This window comes from Haliotis rufescens, unplaced genomic scaffold, assembly GCF_023055435.1.
Source record: "Haliotis rufescens isolate VD_foot unplaced genomic scaffold, xgHalRufe1.0.p SCAF_13, whole genome shotgun sequence".
NCBI classification, from domain to species: domain Eukaryota; kingdom Metazoa; phylum Mollusca; class Gastropoda; order Lepetellida; family Haliotidae; genus Haliotis; species Haliotis rufescens.
Window position 1 is genome coordinate 7,188,658 of NW_025963813.1, and position 22,168 is coordinate 7,210,825.

Genomic DNA, 22,168 nt, shown 5'->3' on the forward strand with positions numbered 1-22,168 from the left:
GTTTACCCTAACAATTCACAAATTTGGGGTCAGCAGAACAATCTGAGGCGTCATGATGTGCACCACAACGGTGACAAACACTCGGCCGATCGCATGATTTGGAACCGTGTCCAAACTTCTGACACTTGTAACATCGGAGTGGATTGGGGACATACACCTCCACTCCGATGTTAAAATAGCCTGCCTTGATAGATTGCGGTATGGTCGACAGTGAAAAAGTGAACAAATGCGTATTTGTTGGGACAATGTTATCTCCATCCTTTCTTGTGAAACGTTTCACGGAAGTGACATGTTGATCAATGAGTTCATCAAGAATTTCCTCTTCTGTCATTTCTGCCAGACAACGGGCTCTGTCGCGGATGATGCCTCGACTTGAGTTCAACGTTCTGTGCGCAGAGACAGCAACTTCAGTGTTTGCGAATGTAGTACACCTCAAAAGATTGATAGCTTGCTGTCTCCGTGCACACTCTACCAAAAGAGAACCGCTCCGGAGCCGTGAAACATTCTTGACTTCACCACAAATACCCGCAATGGCTTTAGATATGGCAAAAGGATTAATTTTCAACGGTAGTTGATTTCATGATTCAACTACTATAAATCGAGCCCAAGAATTAGAATTTTGTGAAACGGAAACATCATCATCAGATGATAAAATCTCAGCTTCGAGACGTCTCTTCTTTTCATTTCGGTTTGAACCAGAAGGATTGTGAGCCATGATGAAATTAATGTATTCAGCACCCCTGCTCCCCACCCACCATGGAGTGCTACAAAGAGCGATGTTTTCCTGCACCGGATCTCCAACATGCAAACATCAGGGATACAGAGGTGTTATACTCCAGTAAGAACAACATGAATAGCTGTATTTGTCTATCAAATAAAATGTCAGGCTGGTTCGGCCCATGGCAAGAAATTGAAGACATACAAAACTCAGAGGTCGAAAGTACCAGATTGGCCCATGAGCCACCGCCTTCTGGCGTAATACTCCAGGCAATTTTGTCAATCAAAAATTGAGAATTCAAACAAGTAAAGCACAGCCAAGACCAAAATATACATTAAAATACAACACAGTTCTGCATACACAATATTACGCACAGGGCCTGGCATGACCAGCCGATTGATAAGACCGGGCTCATCTTACCACCCGTCTAGGCGAAGTAAGGGTCGAAGTAGTGTGTTGAGCAAAGGAACACAGTTCCAGGAACCAGTGCCCTCAACTACCAGACTCCCGTCCTCCGCCGACACAGGGACGCAACCCACGGCAAACGGGCTGCCCACTTTGGTCGCCTCTTACGACCAGCAATGGGGTGCTGTGGAAATATTCTACCCCGGTTCCACACGGGGGAAGAGCTATTAGCGCTACCCAGCACTCACCACGAGGAGGTTGCTCTTCACGAGTGCCCACGAATCAAAGAATTACCACCAGCGGAAGTGTATTGTCCGGGTAAGTGAGACAATTTTGTGTGCATTTCAGTGTTTTGTGTATGAAAATGACCATCCGGTTCCGGAAACTGAATTTCAGTACATATGGGTAAATTTAAATAGTAATCATTTCATTTTGAATGAAATTCGTCCGGGAACCGAGGTTTCCGGATATCTGAAGTCCGTTTCACCTGACATGCATAAGTATTCAAATAAAATAACCACTACATATAAAAGACTGCAAGAAAGACATTAAAACCCATTAAATAGAGGTCACTTGTTCTTTCATTTTCAGGTAAACTAAAAAATTATGAAGAAAAGGCAAATTAGTGTTGCTGACAAGGTAAAAACATCACACCATAAAAAGAAACATGTCATTTCAGTTTATGTGAGCTAAAAGTTGAGGGATTCAACCAATGTTTTGGAAACTTTTGTACTCAGGCTTATATAAAAACTAGTATTATATTACTCATATAACAATCATGATAAAAGTTTTATTACAATTAAAACATGACATTTTTTCCCCAAAACATTACCTCATATTGTAAATTCATCAAATTAGATTACCTTTCTTTCATCTCCTGAAATACCTGACCTATAAAGTCATGGCTATCTGTAAGATTCTGCAGACTTGATTGCTCCCTGAGAAGCGATGGAGATGATAATGATGATAGCTCTTGACAGTCTGACTGTAGCTGCTGTATCACTCTCTCGTTTATTTTATTTCTTGAACTGGGGTGGGACAAAAGTAAGGTCACAACTTGCTCCAAGTCCTCAGATGCAACTGCTTGCATTAGTCCATGTAAATATGTCTGCTGTGGCTGTTTCACCAACTTCAGCAAATGACTCTAAACAGCGAAAAATACTGGTACCATTGTTGTATTTTTTTCATATATCTTAATCCATTACTCATCTGATAGAAATACTAAAAAAATGTATATTTCAGTTTACACTTTTGGTAAATGTAGATGGCTTCTGTAGTTACTCACATTAAAGAAGACATTAACTTTCTCCTATCAAATAACATTTTTATCTCTTCAAAACAAAAAAGTACAATTGGTCCTATTTGATACTTGATTTCAGGTATGTACCATGAGTTGAAAATGTAGATGGTAGCTTTTGTTTTGGTGGCAAATCCAAACAATAGTTGTGTTCACCAACTGCAGCCTTTGGTTTTTCATCGGGTTCAGTCCCTAAAACAAAGTAAAGTACTGTGAGCATGTTCAGAAAGAGACAACAATATCACATAAACAATCATCAGGACAAGCATGAGTACAATAGGTGCAAAGGAAATATTGTATTTACGCATAAATCATATGTGAAACACATTTTTCCAATAATTTATTATATAGCTTATTTCATTTCAACACATTTACAAACATTATTATTTACTCAAAGTATTCTCTTTTACTCTAATAGTATTATGTGCAATATACCACAAGCCATTTACCAGTAGAACAGATTTTGGTACACGGTGAGGCTGCATAAATGTGTTCAGCTTCTTTTTGCACAGAAAAAGATGATGCTATATTCAAAAATAAGATAATACATATTAGGCCAATGAAAATTTATGTATCTTAAAGATATGACAAAGGAAAACTAATTCTTAAATTAATCTACAGCTAAATCACATTACTTCCTTATACAACCAAAGTTCCTTTCCAATTTCATATTCACAGTAGAATACAGTACAAATGTAGTATCAGTATCTCTAACTCTATATGTATCTATCATCTGTGAAAAAAGGGAGAAATAGGCCATACCATCTGATTCTTCATTATGGGAAGCAGGTGAACTTCTCTTGTTTTCAGTGTAACTTGTGACATTCTTTTTGCAAGTGGAAAGGTCAATGTTTAACTCTGTGAATGTAAATGATACTGCCAATCATTTAAATGTAGGAGCTGACACTGCCTAGTTACAAATTGTCTGGTAATACACAATTCTGGTAAAACATCATCAAATTAAGCACGACACAGACATATTTTTTCAATATAAAGGGCCCAATGACCCAAACTACAAATATTGGTATTACATAACTATTAATCCAGTGTAAGGTCATTTTAACTGCACCAATGTAACATAACTAGTTATTATGTTTAAATACAGAGTACAAATATGTACAGTATGAGAAAGAGATGCATCTATGTACCTAGCTTCCTTCAATGTACACTTTGAGAAGAGCTGACATAACTTACTTAAGAAGTTTCTTATATTAAAACATATCAATGATTATTTAAGGAAAGGTGTCCCTTTAACATAAAAATTTAAACACAAAAAATAACATTTTTATTTTGCACTAAGGTTATTTTTGTTGTTGGAAAACATACAACATTAATAATAATAAGGATATTAACACAAGAATGTATTATTACATCACAAAGTAAGAATACATGCAGTGAATAAGTATTCTCGATGTGTTTGCCTTTGACCGGAATCGAACCGAGTCTAAAGATTACTCTTTCAGACTACCATTCAAAAGCTTCATTACATCTAATTTCAATGTTAAAAAATGTACACTTTGTTATTATGCAAATCAAAGGGTTAACCCATCATCAGCGTCAGAAACTGACACAAGTCCTTCAGTCCTTGCCAAACTGCCCAATTGTTAAGGTATCATAAGGACTAGTAGAAATTTGCCATTTATAAATGTTAATAAACTTGCTGAAATAGTATATGTGTGAACATTCCACACTTTCTAAAAACAAATGTATGTTAATATAAAAGGGCACTCACTGTAAATGACGATGAAAGCAATACCAGTCGGTCTTGCTTCAGCCATCAGAGGATGTTGAGCTCCAGCAATGCAATAATATGTTTTGGAAATATTTTAGCTTCTACCTCATACCTCATGCTTAGTTAAAATTCTTTGCAACAGATGAATCACAATTCCAAATGTGTGCTTGAGGTTTCAAGGTTGATTTATCAAATGAGACATATGCAATCAAGCAATAAAATCTATTTAAATGGGCACTGATCTAACACAATTCCCCGGGACTGGTTGTTGCCTTTGTTATTGTTTTTTCCCAGTGAGTACCCGGATGTATAGCAGAAATCTAGACTAGTTCGCGACCTCTGCTGCGCCATTCGTAAGCGCATTAGTCACTTGTATGGGTAGTAATCAGGGCGTATAGTCACATTGATCAACAAAATGAAATACAGTTTTCAAGATAATAAGGAAATGTAGGTATCTTTGTGGGTAGCATCGGTAATGGTGACAAAGTTTTGATACGACACTTGCTTGGTAATTTTGCGATTTTGACTTGCAACAGAAAGTAAATATTTCACCTGAGCATTGCTTTTATATAGTGTGTATATTTTTTTACTGTCAAAATGTGAGTGTGTGAGTGAGTGAGTGAGTGAGTGAGTTAAAGTTTAACGTCACATCGGCAATATTTCAGCCATATCGTGACGAAACAAAATTTGATATGAACAATATATATTAAACTGTTTAAAATTCTGCTGACAAAGAGCAGTAGAATAACTAGAACATCACAGACATTTGTAAAACTAGTTGGAGAACAAGTAAAAATAGATAACTAACTAATCATTTAACAACACATTATAAAAACAGGCTATAGATCGCCACCAACTGAAGGTTGATCACCGCGCTGGGGACCATGGGGACTTACAGTACTTTTGCTACCTGCATGGACCCCAGTCGGATTTACATCATCCCTTCAATTGTTGGCGATGACTGACAAATTTAGCCAAACAGTAAAATTACACATATACTACTATTAAAAACGTGGAAGAAGTAAATATACCTTGAAAGACGTGGTCTAAGGGGGACAATAATTTTACACTACTTTAACCCCCTTCGAGGATATAGCCACTAACAATCTCAGTTATTGATTTATTCAACCAATTATAAAATGCATTTATTTATTTACAAAACATAATAATCAAAACTTATGAAGCAATTCAATTTCCTTTAAAAACGCAATAATTAAATGAGAACTAATAGTGTTAAAAAGATCCTTCATAGATTTAACCTTGAAATAGTTATCCCTTGTGATGGAAAAATCAACACAGTCAAGCAGGACATTTTCAAATTTATTGAACGCCTAAATATTCAGTTATTTTACAAAGTGACTGAAAAACATTTCCATCTGTATTATAATGATAACAAATTCCAAATATTTTGATGTTTAATGTCATCACCAAGAGACTGAAAATGTTACAGTTGAAAAGTACATTTCTATGTTGTTTGGCTTCTAATCCTACATAATAATCAGTTGTGATGTTTGTAGGCCCTTTTGATCGTCTTAATCAATCTGAACAGATTTTTTAGTCAAAATGACTGAAATATTTACACATTTTATAAATTGCCTGAGAGAATCACGTTTTACAAATTGACGGTAATATATACACGCTTACAAAGGAAAAGGCCTGTGAAAATAACGTCTATCGCGCATTGAAGAATTTCCCAACCAAGACGTAGAGAAACAAGGACGAATCAGTTCAATGCTACAGCAAATGAAGGAAAACAAAATGCAAATACCATAATTACAACCTACCAAATGTATGTGTATAAATTTTAGGCAGCTTCCTTGTTCGAGGAATGTATCCATGAATATCCACACAAGGAACAATATCCCACTCGTCTGCAGCTGTACAAATAAACTTATTCGACGTCACGTTTCTCTGTAACAATCACATATTTTAAAAGATATATATCGTTTTGGGATATTTTAACCCGTGTTCGTTTCTCAACTGATCACTTGGATTGTTTCAGGTGTTTCACATAGGTGTCAAGTGTCAAGGGTCAGCTGAGAAAGCCCACGTGACAACTATTTTCATAACGTCCACAGTTCCTAAAAAATCCATTGAGTGATAGATAACAATGATCAATCAATCACCGTATTATCAGTTAACCCTTTGAACAAAGTAAGTTGTTTTTACATCGGCCATGATATGAGTGTATGTAAACACTCACAGGAGAAATGCCACTTAAACTATGTAGGGAACAACTTACCCTAAACTTCTGGGCCGCATCCCAATCAAACCCTCTAATCGAAAACTTGATAAAAAACAATATTAGCCCTAGAAACCAAGCCCTAGCCCGGAAACATCCACTACTTACTCCCAGAAATAAGCTTAAACTTACCCAGCTCAAAATCAGAAATCAAAAGTGTCACTAAACAAAAAATCAACAAAAAATGGCAAAATATATACCAAAACTCAAATAGCCAAATCAGGAAAGTACTAAAAAAACACCTAAATAAACCAAAAATACTACACCCATACAAAAAAAATCGACAGAATAATTACTAAACTACAAACAGGCCACACCAAACTAAATAACCACTGTAAAATAGCTAATCTTACACACAACAGGAAACTGCCCACATTGCAAACAACAAGAAACACCAGAACACGTACTCATTCACTGCACACACTACCAAACACACCGAACAACACTACAGACCACCCTAAATCTTAAAACCGGACTTACACTAGAATCAATCCTAAATTCACAAAATAAATTAGAAAAATTCAAAGCCTTAGGCATATACCTAATTAAAACAGGACTAATTAGTCATATTTAAACCCCAAATAAAATATTAAAACCAAAACTACCTTATCTTACAACCACCCAACACATATAGCTCCCTTAGTTCATCCCCCACCCACTCTTGGCATTCTTTCCAAATCTAAAAATTTCAAAATTACTATATAAGCAACCCCTAAAGCCCCCCTCCTGGGTTGCACAAACTCACTTTTCCCCTTTTTGGAAACACATTAAATGGCCTGGCCGGGCCTGTGTGCAGTCGGAAAGCGCACGTTAAATCTCCAATATAAGTAAGTAAGTATGCGAGCAAAGACCACTCGCATTTTTCGCAATTAATTCACGCTCGCTTTAATTTCAAGATTTATAGTATCTATGTCTGCATGTAATTTTTTTTAAATTTTGTGACTAACCCTTAATTGTCCACACAAACACGATCTGTGAAGACATTTAGTACCTAACACTTCATTAGCTTTATTTACCCTACTGCATGACCAATCCCTGAGATATGTGTAATAAATTACACATGACACAGTCATCAGAGATCTGGGATTATCCTACTTAGACTAGTTTATGTATCCATGTTTCATCTTGGATAAATGTATGGGACCAGGGTGCAGACTGGTTATGTCTGGTGCAACTGGCTTTTCTTGTCAACATGCACCCGGTGCAAGTCAAATCAAGATCCTAAAATCAAAACTTGCCTTTGTTTATTTGTAATCTAAAGTATCGCATACGATTACGCGGGAATAGATTGTTACCAAGTTGAGATGCTTGTTTTTTACGTGTGTTTTGCATTCTGGATTTCTGCTGAGAAACCGATTTGCAATCCGTTGTATGGACATAAGGCGGGCGGGCGGGCGGGCGGGCGGGTGGGCGATGACTTTGTCAACTATACGCTTGTTTGCATTTATTTTTTTCCAGGAAATCATCACTTGTGGATGGGATGTCCTGTCTCTAAATTGAATATCCTGTGGACCATTGTGAGACATATTACTAGCGCCTCAACATGTCCAGGAACCAAGGTGCCAGAAGAGCCGGAGGCCACCCAATATCTATCAACGGAATTCTTGACAATGTAAGTGTTATCCTGGTTACTGTTTAGTTCTGGGCGTAACGATTGATGGAGCTATTATGCAACACAATTGTCCATGGCCTAAACTTATAAATTATCTCTCGATGCCATGCTACATTATCGATAGTGCTAGTAGTAGCAATAATTTATATGTTTAATTTTTATAACCCAAAGTACACATTGCTTGAAGAATGAAGATACATATCCATTAAGAATACCGTATTCGACATAATAAGCGCCCAGGGCGCTCTCAATATTAGAAATAGGGGGCTCTTTTTAGAATATTATTTTGGTGAAAAACAACAGAGTTGAAAGATCGTAAATTTTAATTTAATTTCCAATAATAAAGGATGCATATAACGCACATATTATACAGGAATAAATAAGTCTTGTGTACATTGATCAATCGGAAGGGGTGCTAATTGGGATTGTTCACCAGCCAATATTGCTGTAAATATTGCCGTGGGTGCTTCTTAGAGCGGGGCACTTATTACGTCAAATACAGTATGCTCATAAATATCATATAATCAGAACCTAGTGTAAGCATGGTAACAGTCAAATGTTTGTTTTCGCTTTCTATCTCCAGTTTCCATTTATTCAGTCATACACCTTGTCCATAACCATGGTAACAGTTTTGTTCGTTTGTCAGGCCATGAGGGCAGTGAAAGATGCACAGATTGCTGTTGCCCAGATACAGAACATCTCCGACATAGACAAAGCCCCGCCCTACATCTCTCCTAACACCTCTTTGGTGAACCCTATGACTGGGGAGAGGATACCTCCCACTGGAGCCTCTTCATCAGCATCTGCCGCCAGACAACCAGGTAGGTAGGAGGGAGGGAGGGAAGCAAGAGATGAGAGATGATGTAAGGTGTTCAAGGGGGGGCCGTCTTGCCGAGGCAAGTGTGTCCACTGGCCTATGTCAAAGCCTAGTTTCTACCCTTGCCACATCATGGCCATTTTTCTTTGCTTGACCCTGGCACTACCTCGCGTAGATCACGAGTTGTACCCCTTGTAATGAAAACGCGACATCCAATCAGAACGCTGTTCTTATCTCGAATAGCTTCACAAAGATGGCGACTACCATAGGCGACGACCTAGTCAATCAGATAACGAAATCATTCATGATTTCATCCCCGACACAAAAACATAGGCAATCATATTTCGATGAAAAAACATGTCAACAAAGACAGGCAGGTAAATCTCTTCACACGAAGGTGGGTTGGCTAGACAGGTGAGGGGGTGCAGTGAGTGATGTTAGAGTGGGGTAAGGGGGGTGTGAGGTGGGGAGGGTGAGCAGTGAGGTTAGGTGGGGTGAGGGGTTGGTGGGGTGGAGGGAACAGTGTGATAGGCATGGGGGGAGGAGGGGGGAGTTGGGGAGGGTGAGCAATGAGGTTAGGTAGGGTGAGGGGTTGGTTGGGTGGAGGGAACAGTGTGATAGGCATGGGGGGAGGAGGGGGGAGTTGGGGAGGTGAGCAATGAGGTTAGGTAGGGTGAGGGGTTGGTTGGGTGGAGGGAACAGTGTGATAGGCATGGGGGGAGGAGGGGGGAGTTGGGGAGGTGAGCAATGAGGTTAGGTAGGGTGAGGGGTTGGTGGGGTGGAGGGAACAGTGTGATAGGCATGGGGGGAGGAGGGGGATGTGAGTTGGGGAGGTGAGCAATGAGGTTAGGTAGGGTCAGGGGTTGGTGGGGTGGAGGGAACAGTGTGATAGGCATGGGGGAGGCGGATGTGAGGTGGGGAGGGGAGCAGTGAGGTTAGTTGGGGTGAGGGGTGGGTTGGGTGGAGGGAACACTGGGATAGGCATGGGGGAGGGGGTGTGAGGTGGGGAGGGGGAGCAGTGAGGTTAGTTGGGGTGGAGGGAACAGTGTGATAGGCCTGGGGGAGGGGGTGTGAGGTGGGGAGGGGGAGCAGTGAGGTTAGGTGGTGTGAGGGGTGGGTTGGGTGGAGGGAACAGTGTGATAGGCATGGGGGGAGGGGGTGTGAGGTGGGGAGGGGGAGCAGTGAGGTTAGTTGGGGTGGAGGGAACAGTGTGATAGGCCTGGGGGAGGGGGTGTGAGGTGGGGAGGGGGAGCAGTGAGGTTAGTTGGGGTGGAGGGAACAGTGTGATAGGCATGGGGGGAGGAGGGGGATGTGAGTTGGGGAGGTGAGCAATGAGGTTAGGTAGGGTCAGGGGTTGGTGGGGTGGAGGGAACAGTGTGATAGGCATGGGGGAGGCGGATGTGAGGTGGGGAGGGGAGCAGTGAGGTTAGGTGGGGTGAGGGTTGGTTGGGTGGAGGGAACAGTGTGATAGGCATGGGCGGAGGGGGGTGTGAGGTGGGGAGGGGAGCAGTGAGGTTAGTTGGGGTGAGGGGTGGGTTGGGTGGAGGGAACACTGGGATAGGCATGGGGGAGGGGGTGTGAGGTGGGGAGGGGGAGCAGTGAGGTTAGTTGGGGTGGAGGGAACAGTGTGATAGGCCTGGGGGAGGGGGTGTGAGGTGGGGAGGGGGAGCAGTGAGGTTAGGTGGTGTGAGGGGTGGGTTGGGTGGAGGGAACAGTGTGATAGGCATGGGGGGAGGGGGTGTGAGGTGGGGAGGGGGAGCAGTGAGGTTAGTTGGGGTGGAGGGAACAGTGTGATAGGCCTGGGGGAGGGGGTGTGAGGTGGGGAGGGGGAGCAGTGAGGTTAGTTGGGGTGAGGGGTGGGTTGGGTGGAGGGAACACTGGGATAGGCCTAGGGGAGGGGGGTGTGAGGTGGGGAGGGGAGCAGTGGGGTGAGGGGTGGGTTGGGTGGAGGGAACACTGGGATAGGCCTGGGGGAGGGGGGTGTGAGGTGGGGAGGGGAGCAGTGGGGTGAGGGGTTGGTGGGGTGGAGGGAACAGTGGGATAGGCATGGGCGGAGGGGGTGTGAGGTGGGAAGGGTGAACAGTGAGGTTAGTTGGGGTGAGGGGTTGGTGGGGTGGAGGGAACAGTGGGATAGGCATGGGGGAGGGGGTGTGAGGTGGGAAGGGTGAACAGTGAGGTTAGGTCGGGTGAGGGGTGGGTTGGGTGGAGGGAACAGTGGGATAGGCATGGGCGGAGGGGGTGTGAGGTGGGAAGGGTGAACAGTGAGGTTAGTTGGGGTGAGGGGTTGGTGGGGTGGAGGGAACAGTGGGATAGGCATGGGCGGAGGGGGGGGGGGTGGGGGGGGGGGGGGTGAGGTGGGGAGGGTGAACAGTGAGGTTAGTTGGGGTGAGGGGTTGGTTGGGTGGAGGGAACATATGGATAGGCATGGGCGGAGGGGGGGTGAGGTGGGGAGGGTGAGCAGTGAGGTTAGTTGGGGTGAGGGGTTGGTTGGGTGGAGGGAACATATGGATAGGCATGGGCGGAGGGGGGGTGAGGTGGGGAGGGTGAGCAGTGAGGTTAGTTGGGGTGAGGGGTTGGTTGGGTGGAGGGAACATATGGATAGGCATGGGCGGAGGGGGGGTGAGGTGGGGAGGGTGAGCAGTGAGGTTAGTTGGGGTGAGGGGTTGGTTGGGTGGAGGGAACAGTGTGATAGGCATGGGCGGAGGCGGGGTGAGGTGGGGAGGGTGAGCAGTGAGGTTAGTTGGGGTGAGGGGTGGGTTGGGTGGAGGGAACAGTGGGATAGGCATGGGCGGAGGGGGGGTGAGGTGGGGAGGGTGAACAGTGAGGTGAGGTGGGGTGAGGGGTTGGTGGGGTGGAGGGAACAGTGTGATAGGCCTGGGGGAGGGGGCTGCGAGTGAGATGGGAAGGGTGAGCAGTTAGGTTGGTTTGGATGAGAGGTGGGTGGGCAGAGATGCGTAATAACTACGCTTTTGAACCTCAAATTAGGATTTTACATTTTTCCTACCCAAATTACGACATATTTTTCACATATTATTTACATGTATAAAATATCACAGAGAGCAAATTGTTTATTCAAAGTTAATTACCAAAGTTATTCCATATACAATACCATTGTTTGAAATGTGGCCCCGATGTATGTCACTGATAAGGTTGTCGCTTGCCGTTATGGAACTTGTCTTTTATGAGTACTTTTTCGATGTTTGAATTGATATTCAGTTTCAAGGTTTTGTCATATTATTCCATACAAACGCAAGTGGAGTCATTTTCCCTGCTTAATTTGAGCTTTATTGTCCTGTTTTAAAAATAGTGCGGCTTGCATGTGCAGCTACATTCCTAGCGTCAGTGCATGTGTACCCATGCATCACATATGTATATGCCTAATGAAAATGTTGAATCGTTAAACCAGCATCATGGCATGACACTCTTAACATTACTCTTTTTCACATGAAATTACACTGTTTTACCCCACTAATTACTCCAAAGTTTTATTTAGGGTTGGCATCTCGGGGTGGGGTGGGCATGTGAGTGAGTGAGGGGTGGGGGGGGGGGGGGGGGAGTCAGGTGGGGAGAGGGGGATGTCAGTGAGGATGGAGAGAAGGAGCAGTGACACCCTTGGGTACAAGGTGCGGTGAAATGTGTCCTGGACAGATTCCCTTCTTGTCCTGCACCATTTCGTGTCTTTTCCATGTTTTGTGTATATGATACTGAGTGAGTGCAAGGAATTTCGAACCCAATTTTAATGAAATTCCTATGTTAATTTCTATGACATATTTTTTCTCTGTACATTATGTACCGACTAATGCAGAAGATGAAATGTTATCAGACTGCCATGGCACAACATTAACCTGACAACCTGATAAATGATTCAAGTCAAATAGAAGATTCAGTAAAGGGAAGTTCCAATTGCTATTTCTGTAACCAAAGATAACTCAGCAATCAAAAGGACATATGGTACCCCAATCAACATCGTGAACAGTCTACAGATCGGCCACTACAACACGATGTACGTCCAGACAGGACGCCAGCAGAACCAGGAGGTGGAAGAGGACTCATCCTCCGATTCTGACAACTTTGACAATGAGGAAGACGTACAGGAGCAGGTGCGGAAACGGCGTCTGGCTGATAAGGAAACAGCTGAAATACTTAGGGGTGAGTTTCTGCTAATGAGGCTGAAATACTTAGAGGTGAGTTCTGCTAATTAGGCTGAAATAGTTAGATGTGAGTTTCTGTTAATGAGGCTGAAATACATTGAGGTGAGTTTCTGCTAATGAGGCTGAAATACATTGAGGTGAGTTTCCGTTAATGAGGCTGAAATACTTAGAGGTGAGTTTCTGCTAATGAGGCTGAAATACATTGAGGTGAGTTTCTGCTAATGAGGCTGAAATACATTGAGGTGAGTTTCTGCTAATGAGGCTGAAATACATTGAGGTGAGTTTCTGCTAATGAGGCTGAATTACATTGAGGTGAGTTTCCGTTAATGAGGCTGAAATACTAAGAGGTGAGTTTCTGTTAATGAGGCTGAAATAAATTGAGGTGAGTTTCTGCTAATGAGGCTGAAATACATTGAGGTGAGTTTCTGCTAATGAGGCTGAAATACATTGAGGTGAGTTTCTGCTAATGAGGCTGAAATACATTGAGGTGAGTTTATGTTAATGAGGCTGAAATACATTCAGGTGAGTTTCTGTTAATGAGGCTGAAATACTTTGAGGTGAGTTTCTGTTGATTTTGTTAATTGTACATGGGCCTTATTGTATTTATTGTACATGGGCCTCATTGTATTAATTGTACATGGGCATCATTGTATTAATTGTACATGGGCATCATTGTATTTATTGTACATGGCATCATTGTATTAATTGTACTTGGGCCTCATTGCATCAATTGTACATGGACATCATTGTATTTATTGTACATTGGCATCATTGTATTAAGTGTAAATGGGCATCATTGTATTTATTGTACAGGGACATCATTGCATCAATTGTACATGGGCCTCATTGTATTAATTGTTCATGGGCATCATTGTATTAATTTCATATGGGCATCATTGCAGCAATTGTACATGGGCGTCATTGCATCAATTGTACATGGACCTCATTGTATTAATTGTACATGGGCATCATTGCATCAAATGTACATTGGCCTCATTGTATTAATTGTACATGGGCATCATTGTATTTATTGTACATTGGCATCATTGTATTAATTGTATATGGCATCATTGCATCAATTGTACATGGGCCTCATTGTATTAATTGTACATGGGCCTCATTGCATCCATTGTACATGGGCATCATTGTATTAATTGTACATGGGCCTCATTGCATCAATTGTACATGGGCATCATCGTATTAATTGTACATTGGCCTCATTGTATTAATTGTACATGGGCCTGAGACCTTAACACTGAAATAAATGATTGATTGATTGATAATTTATTGACAGGCAACCTATTTCTCACAAATACACTAGGGCGGTCGGGTAGCCTAGTGGTTAAAGCGTTCGCTCGTCACGCAGAAGACCCGGGTTCGATTCCGGACATGGGTACGATGTGTGAAGCCCATTTCTGGTGTCCCCCGCTGTGATATTGCTGGAATATTGCTAAAAGCGGCATAAAACCATACTCACTCACTCACTCACAAATACACTGATGATAAGAAAAGGACATATAACTTATATCTCATGACTCAAGAGTCTGAACATATTGAATATAACTTGAGTGTCACATGAAAAAGAGGATCATGTGATAGTTACCTATACCTCACAGTTAAGTTTGAGATAACTGATGAACATTTGTGTTGTAGATTCGCATCGCCAGGTCTCAGATGTTGAGCTCCAGCGATTGTCTCGTTACGTCGGTGGCTCGTGGAGGCGATTAAGTAAGTGGGCAGCCATGAACACGTCTGAAATCATATGAACAATGTTTTAGCCATTGCTAGGTGATGAGATACACAATAGCTGTGGGTTTTCAGCCTGAGTCTCAGATTTGTATGACAATCAACTGACATGTAGAATATTCCAGTTTCTTTCCCATATTATCCCAGTTGATATCATTCATTCATGAACTATTTACCTGACATTTCTGAACATGGTCTTTTGGGTTCAGGGCTGATTGTCTTAAATAAATAAATAAATAAATAAATAAATAAATAAAATAAATTTTAAAAATTTCAATTTCAAATATATTTTTTTATATTTGCCACAAGTTGGAAGGAAAAAACAAAATAGTGGTGGCATGAGGAAAGGGAAGGCAGCAAGTTTGGAGTTACCTCCCTTCCATTATAGATTCATTTATCACAACTGGTCCATTACGTGTTCTGTATTTCCTGAAATAACCATCAACTTTCCGAAGAAACGAGAATTTTATTTTGTCAGTGATGATTTTGTCAATGTTTTGCTTGTATGAATAAATGCATTGCCCGTCTTTAAGTGATGGAATGTTATTGGAATGTTTCTAAAATAATGTATACCCCCTGGCACAGCCTGTTGCCAATGCCAATACAACTGATGTGTTAAAAGAGGATTTTGTGTTTAGGGGTGTGTGCTAATTTCAGGAAATATGGTATTAAGAAGTTTATGAAGTGAAATCATTCAGATTTTGTTTTCTGATAGGATTGAGTTATTGCAAGATAAATTAAAGATTGAAAGGTATTTTCTCTGTTTCAATGGTTACGGATGTTTGCGTGGATCGTATGAATACGTTTGACCAATGGGATTTTTTGTATTGGTTTGAAAATTATCATCACCCAGCTAGGACTGGAGTGTGATGATTCATCATGTTCATAGCGAAGTGTTTGCGCGTCCAGAGAGTGAAAATTTTGTTTTGAATAAAGAAAAATAAGAATTATCATCATCATTTTCTGTTTATAAGGAAATAATCAATGCCTTTCTTGTTATTAACATTGTGAATGTTCCAAGCTTGAATCGCCTGTTATATGGATATGTTCATTGTGTTGTAAAACTTTTATGATTGGACTTGACTTATCTTTGCAATGTTGACACCAAACTCCATCCCAGTGTGTGACCCCTTCGATTACCCTCCCAGTATCATCGCTGCCAGTGTCACCGCTTCATCGCAGGGAAGTGCTGTGACTGGTGGCAGCAATAGTATAGAGAGCCTCACAAATGGACTAGCACTGTGAGGAGCTTGTGTTGACACATGGCTTCAGGAGATATTATATTTCAGATTGATGTTATTCGTTTTGTTGCTGCTTATTGTTAAAAAAGTTTAATTTGAACCTGCCAACTTCAAATTGTCTTTGTTTTAAAAAACAGTTTCATTCCCCAACAGTGATGTATCCTGGGAAGAATTGATTATTGACAAGAAACTTGAGGTCAGGAGGTCCCTGTTTCTTAAAGTGGTACTACTTCCGCACATAAATATACACCTCCTCCCTGGGCAGTCCGGGTTAGAACAGGTCCCCAGCAACTGAGGCCTGCCGTGTGATGTGACTTCATGGATCACGTGGTCAGCCCAGGTGATATGGTTGATCATGTGTCAGCATTCCCTGAGCGTGGGGATTGTTGCACCCTGGCACCCTGGATCATCGATTCATCTTGATGATAGTTTTGATTTTAAGTAACATCCCACTGCTTGCATCTTCCCGAGGCAAGAGAGTTAACTGACTTTAAAAGTCCAGTTTCCACCCTTGCCGAACTAGGCTAGAAGTCCTGGGCTCGATCGTAGCGCCACCAGTGGCTATTACGAGTTATGTCCTTTCTATGTCTCTCCTATTGACCAATCAGATTCAACCTCTCGTATCACTTGCATTTGTTTCAAACAAAACGGTGGCGCCCAATCAAGACGATCTGATCAATAATCAAGATCTATATTGTGATAAAACGAGTCTTACATCGCGAAGTGCATCAAATCACGTGAGCACCTTTATTAAAAACATGAAAAGATTTAGAAAATATCTGTTGACAACGAGTTAGCGGTGCACATGCTTTGCAAATCCTGCAGTCGATCGAAATCTGCATGACACTTTACGAACCGGATTTCGATTTCGGTGCACGATTTCGATTGGACTATGCATAGACTCGTTAGCCCAGCCAAAATTTAACTCCATAATACCAGCCTAGTTCGGCAAGGGTGGAAACTGGACTTTTATAGTCAGTTAACTCACTTGCCTCGGGAAGATGACTGCTTGTGGCTCTTACCACAGTGAACATCAAAGACCTATTGTAATCAGTCTTCAGACTTTTCTTCCAGAACCAGTAGATAAGGTTTGATGTAACCAAAATACTGTTCAAAATTGCACTTACACATCCTTCTCACACTGCAGAAGCTGAAATATTTGGAAGTCTAAAGTACAAGGACTCAGTTTGACGTTTATGTATGATTTCCTCATGAACCAGCCTAGTCTGTGAGATGTTAAATCATGACTGTATTTATCTTAGATGGCTGTCATTATCTCTGTATGTTTGTTTTTTTCAAGCTTTTTGTTGTATAGTTCAGTCTTTTTACTGAAAACCACATTTCTCTGTCACCCATGAATAACGGTACATATGGCTGATATGTGGTGTTGTAGTGACACGTCTTTTTTTAGTAAGCTCACATGCTGATGAAATTTGGCTGTTTATTACTCGTAGAAGCCAACCCGGGATTAACATCACAATTTGTGCAATGTCAGCTGAATGCTCATTGGTCAGATTACCCACTGATTACCATCTGGCTGGAACCAGACTGTGTCTTGATTTGTTGGTTTTGAAAATAGAGACTACACTGCAAAGCGGCCATATGTTTCAAAGGCTTATTGAAGAACGTATTGACGATGCAGGAAAGATGATCATGATGATGTGATATAATGACCATGTTTATCTTTTCATCACCACTTATTGAAGCTGTTTTATGAGACTTCGTGTCGATGAGGTTTTCATTGTACATACTTAACTGATCCGCCGACTCTAAATTGCAGATTAAAATAAACATTTTGAGGTCATATTTCTGTTTGCTAGCCTGACAACAAAGAAAATTACTGAATGAAGAAGTGCTCCTTGTGGGTTAGTAGAAGTAGAATTTAGGGCTACTTCAGAGGTCCATCGTCAGGGTGCGGTTTGTTCAAAAGTGTTACTTCCCTTCTCATATTGATCGGCTTGAAAGAGTTCTTTTTCAACTAAATTGAAACTTGGTGGAAAGATCAGAATTTTGTTGCACATTTGTGAATTATTTGGGGGGTGGCAGATCTGTAATCAAAGTACTGTATAAAGCACTGATTTGTTTAGTTTGTTATTTGAGCCGTTGTGCCATGTTATATCTAACTTTTGCTTTTGTATACATTTTCTGTATTTTTCTCTATGATCATGTTATTTAACTCTGCTCTTCTGAGTCGGCTCTGTGTAAATAGCTTGAATTTTGTTGAATGTTTAATATTGAAAATTCTTCCTTTATCATATGGATGTCTCCATTGTGTAGTGGATAGAATGTTGGATGAGTGGTTCCATAACCAGTGACGACATTACAAGATGGTACTTGTTGCCAAGTTACTGTGCCAGAAATCAATGTGGGTTTGAATCCCAGATTACCTAATTGTTTCTTGGTTTGTCAGCACCATAACCATACTAGTGGGCTTCACCTTAGTGATAAAGTTGACATGATGTGATAGCTAAAATACTGTTCAATGCGGCATCAAAACTCTATTCTTAGCTCCAAATACTCTTCCTATTTGTGTAAAATATATCACCATTACCCAATTAATTATTAATTGCTTCCTATTCAGCTTGTTAATTACTGAGAGGGTGAAGGCATGTCACAAAAATGAATGTTTAAAAAATGTCTTCTGATTGGTGTAAAAATACCCCATAGATTGGACCAGAGGGAGTAAAAATATATTGATCTCCAATGTGAATGATAACGTGTGAGTAAATACCGAATCTGGATCCCTGTTTATATCTTATTTTGAAATCATGTTGACATTACTTCCCTATGCAATAATTGTGTGTTTCTATCATCACTACAGATGTAGTTGAACATTTCAGCTTCACGGGCACATTATTGGTATGACCTCCTTTTGCATGTGGTTGTCTGCAGTAAATATCATTTGCTTCAAGATATTATAACTTTGTATATAGCGGTGTCAATAAAATGTCAATCAATATGATATAGTGCCTGTTGTCCTTGGTAGATATAAATCTGTTTATACAGATGTCTTTGATTTGCATCCTTTCTGTTCGAGAAGGAAAGGAGATTTTACAAGTGCTTCAAGCGAAGCTGAATTTTAATTGAGGGTAACATGCACAGACTTGGAACCATTTCACAGTATCACAGCCTTTGGTTCGAATGGGGCTCAGTCATCTAAGGACTTAATTTGCTGTGCGCCTCTCGGGTGTGCCAGAAACCTATGATCATGCGTTTGAATCACATATTCGTGCGAATGTGTCTGTTTGTCAGTTAGGTTCAACACCGCTTTGACCAGTTCTCCAGTTATATCACGCTGTGTCAGTTTTAGGTAGGAGAAAAGGCTAAAGTAATGCAGGTCTCAGATGTTTGCTGCTTTGTTAAAACCCAAGAGCACGGGTATTATGCTGAAAACATAATTGGGACGTACGAGGATTCGAACCCACATTCATAGGGTTCTGTTGCAACAAAGGGACACAACTCTGCTTTTTACTTGCCTTGAATTTGCCTAAAGGTGTCTTGAAAAAACAACAATGAACCTTGGATCGTTGCTCATAGTATTAATCACTGGACTGTCCGGTCCAGACAATTATAAGTACAACAAAGATCATGACAGTTGATAAATTTATTTTATTACATCACTAAGCCATCCGCTGTAAAGCGGTCACTAAGCCATCCGCTGAAAAGCAGACATAAGCCATCCGCTGTAAAGCAGACACTAAGCCATCTGCTGTAAAGCGGTCACTAAGCCATCTGCTGTCAAGCGGACACTAAGCCATCCGCTGTAAAGCGGTCACTAAGCCATCCGCTGTAAAGCGGTCACTAAGCCATCCGCTGTAAAGCGGACACTAAGCCATCCGCTGTAAAGCGGACACTAAGCCATCCGCTGTGAAGCGGTCACTGAGCCATCCGCTGTAAAGCGGTCACTAAGCCATCAGCTGTATAGCGGTCACTAAGCCATCCGTTGAAAAGCAGACACTAAGCCATCAGCTGTTAAGCGGACACTAAGCTCTCCGCTGTAAAAAGACACTAAGCCATCCGCTGTGAAGCGGTCACTGAGCCATCCGCTGTAAAGCGGTCACTAAGCCATCCGCTGTAAAGCGGACACAAAGCCATTTGCTGTAAAGCCGACACTAAGCCATCTGCTGTAAAGCGGTCACCATGTCATTCGCTGTAAAGCGGTCACTAAGCCATCCGCTGTAAAGCAGACATAAGCCATCCGCTGTAAAGCAGACACTAAGCCATCCGCTGTAAAGCGGACACTAAGCCATCCGCTGTAAAGCGGTCACTAAGCCATCCGCTGTAAAGCAGACACAAAGCCATTCGCTGTAAAGCAGACACTAAGCCATCCGCTGTAAAGCGGTCACTTTGTCATTCGCTGTAAAGCGGTCACTGAGCCATCCGCTGCAAAGCGGTCACTAAGCCATCCGCTGTAAAGCAGACACTAAGCCATCCGCTGTAAAGCAGACACTAAGCCATCCGCTGTAAAGCAGTCACTATGTCATTCGCTGTAAAGCGGTCACTAAGCCATCCGCTGTAAGGCGGACACTAAGCCATCCGCTGTAAAGCAGACATAAGCCATCCGCTGTAAAGCGGTCACTATGTCATTCGCTGTAAAGCGGTCACTAAGCCATCCGCTGTAAAGCGGTCACTAAGCCATCTGCTGTAAAGCGGTCACTATGTCATTCGCTGTAAAGCGGTCACTAAGCCATCCGCTGTAAAGCGGACACTAAGCCATCCGCTGTAAAGCGGTCACTAAGCCATCTGCTGTATAGCGGTCACTAAGCCATCCGCTGTAAAGCAGACACTAAGCCATTCGCTGTAAAGCGGTCACTAAGCCATCCGCTGTAAAGCGGTCACTAAGCCATCCGCTGTAAAGCGGTCACTAAGCCATCCGCTGAAAAGCGGACACTAAGCCATCAGCTGTAAAGCGGACACTAAGCCATCAGCTGTAAAGCAGACACTAAGCCATCAGCTGTAAAGCAGACACTAAGCCATCCGCTGTGAAGCGGTCACTGAGCCATCCGCTGTAAAGCGGTCACTAAGCCATCCGCTGTAAAGCGGACACAAAGCCATTCGCTGTAAAGCAGACACTAAGCCATCTGCTGTAAAGCGGTCACTATGTCATTCGCTGTAAAGCGGACACTAAGCCATACGCTGTAAAGCAGACATAAGCCATCTGCTGTAAAGCAGACACTAAGCCATCCGCTGTAAAGCGGACACTAAGCCATCCGCTGTAAAGCGGTCACTAAGCCATCCGCTGTAAAGCAGACACAAAGCCATCCGCTGTAAAGCGGTCACTAAGCCATCTGCTGTAAAGCGGTCACTAAGCCATCCCCTGAAAAGCAGACACTAAGCCATCCGCTGTAAAGCGGTCACTGAGCCATCCGCTGTAAAGCGGTCACTAAGCCATCCGCTGTAAAGCAGACACAAAGCCATCCGCTGTAAAGCAGACACTATGTCATTCGCTGTAAAGCGGTCACTAAGCCATCCGCTGTAAAGCGGTCACTATGTCATTCGCTGTAAAGCGGTCACTAAGCCATCCGCTGTAAAGCGGACACTAAGCCATCCGCTCTGAAGCGGTCACTAAGCCATCCGCTCTAAAGCGGTCACTTAGCCATCCGCTGTAAAGCGGTCACTAAGTCATCTGCTGTAAAGCGGTCACTAAGCCATCTGCTGTATAGCGGTCACTAAGCCATCCGCTGTAAAGCAGACACTAAGCCATCCGCTGTAAAGTGGTCACTATGTCATCCGCTGTAAAGCGGTCACTAAGCCATCCGTTGAAAAGCAGACACTAAGCCATCAGCTGTTAAGCGGACACTAAGCTCTCCGCTGTAAAGCGGACACTAAGCCATCCGCTGTGAAGCGGTCACTGAGCCATCCGCTGTAAAGCGGTCACTAAGCCATCCGCTGTAAAGCGGACACAAAGCCATTCGCTGTAAAGCCGACACTAAGCCATCTGCTGTAAAGCGGTCACCATGTCATTCGCTGTAAAGCGGTCACTAAGCCATCCGCTGTAAAGCGGACACTAAGCCATACGCTGTAAAGCAGACATAAGCCATCCGCTGTAAAGCAGACACTAAGCCATCCGCTGTAAAGCGGACACTAAGCCATCCGCTGTAAAGCGGTCACTAAGCCATCCGCTGTAAAGCAGACACAAAGCCATTCGCTGTAAAGCAGACACTAAGCCATCCGCTGTAAAGCGGTCACTTTGTCATTCGCTGTAAA

General features: G+C 42.4%; 1 protein-coding gene and 1 long non-coding RNA gene across 2 annotated transcripts; one reads left to right on the forward strand and one right to left on the reverse strand.

The window, feature by feature from the left end:
- Positions 1–1,977: 1,977 nt before the first annotated feature.
- On the reverse strand, positions 1,978–3,234 carry LOC124126867. The gene is made up of 4 exons (XR_007220496.1): positions 3,183–3,234; positions 2,856–2,944; positions 2,511–2,612; positions 1,978–2,267 (listed from the first exon to the last, which is right to left on the reverse strand). It is a non-coding gene; the product is annotated as an uncharacterized LOC124126867 (long non-coding RNA).
- Positions 3,235–7,833: 4,599 nt separating this feature from the next.
- On the forward strand, positions 7,834–12,976 carry LOC124126860. The gene is made up of 4 exons (XM_048394821.1): positions 7,834–8,006; positions 8,653–8,827; positions 12,739–12,923; positions 12,971–12,976. Exons 1-4 carry the CDS (start codon positions 7,938–7,940, stop codon positions 12,974–12,976), a joined length of 435 nt encoding a protein of 144 aa, XP_048250778.1. The 5' UTR covers positions 7,834–7,937.
- The last annotated feature ends 9,192 nt before the right edge of the window (positions 12,977–22,168 follow it).

What these genes read in the sequence shown, in the direction of transcription:
- LOC124126860 (XM_048394821.1), top strand. Translation starts at nt 7,938, where the DNA reads ATGTCCAGGAACCAAGGTGCCAGAAGAGCCGGAGGCCACCCAATATCT. An exon ending in TCAACGGAATTCTTGACAAT is followed by an intron (nt 8,007 to 8,652) that starts GTAAGTGTTATC and finishes TTCGTTTGTCAG; the next exon opens with GCCATGAGGGCAGTGAAAGA. An exon ending in ATCTGCCGCCAGACAACCAG is followed by an intron (nt 8,828 to 12,738) that starts GTAGGTAGGAGG and finishes TTGCTATTTCTG; the next exon opens with TAACCAAAGATAACTCAGCA.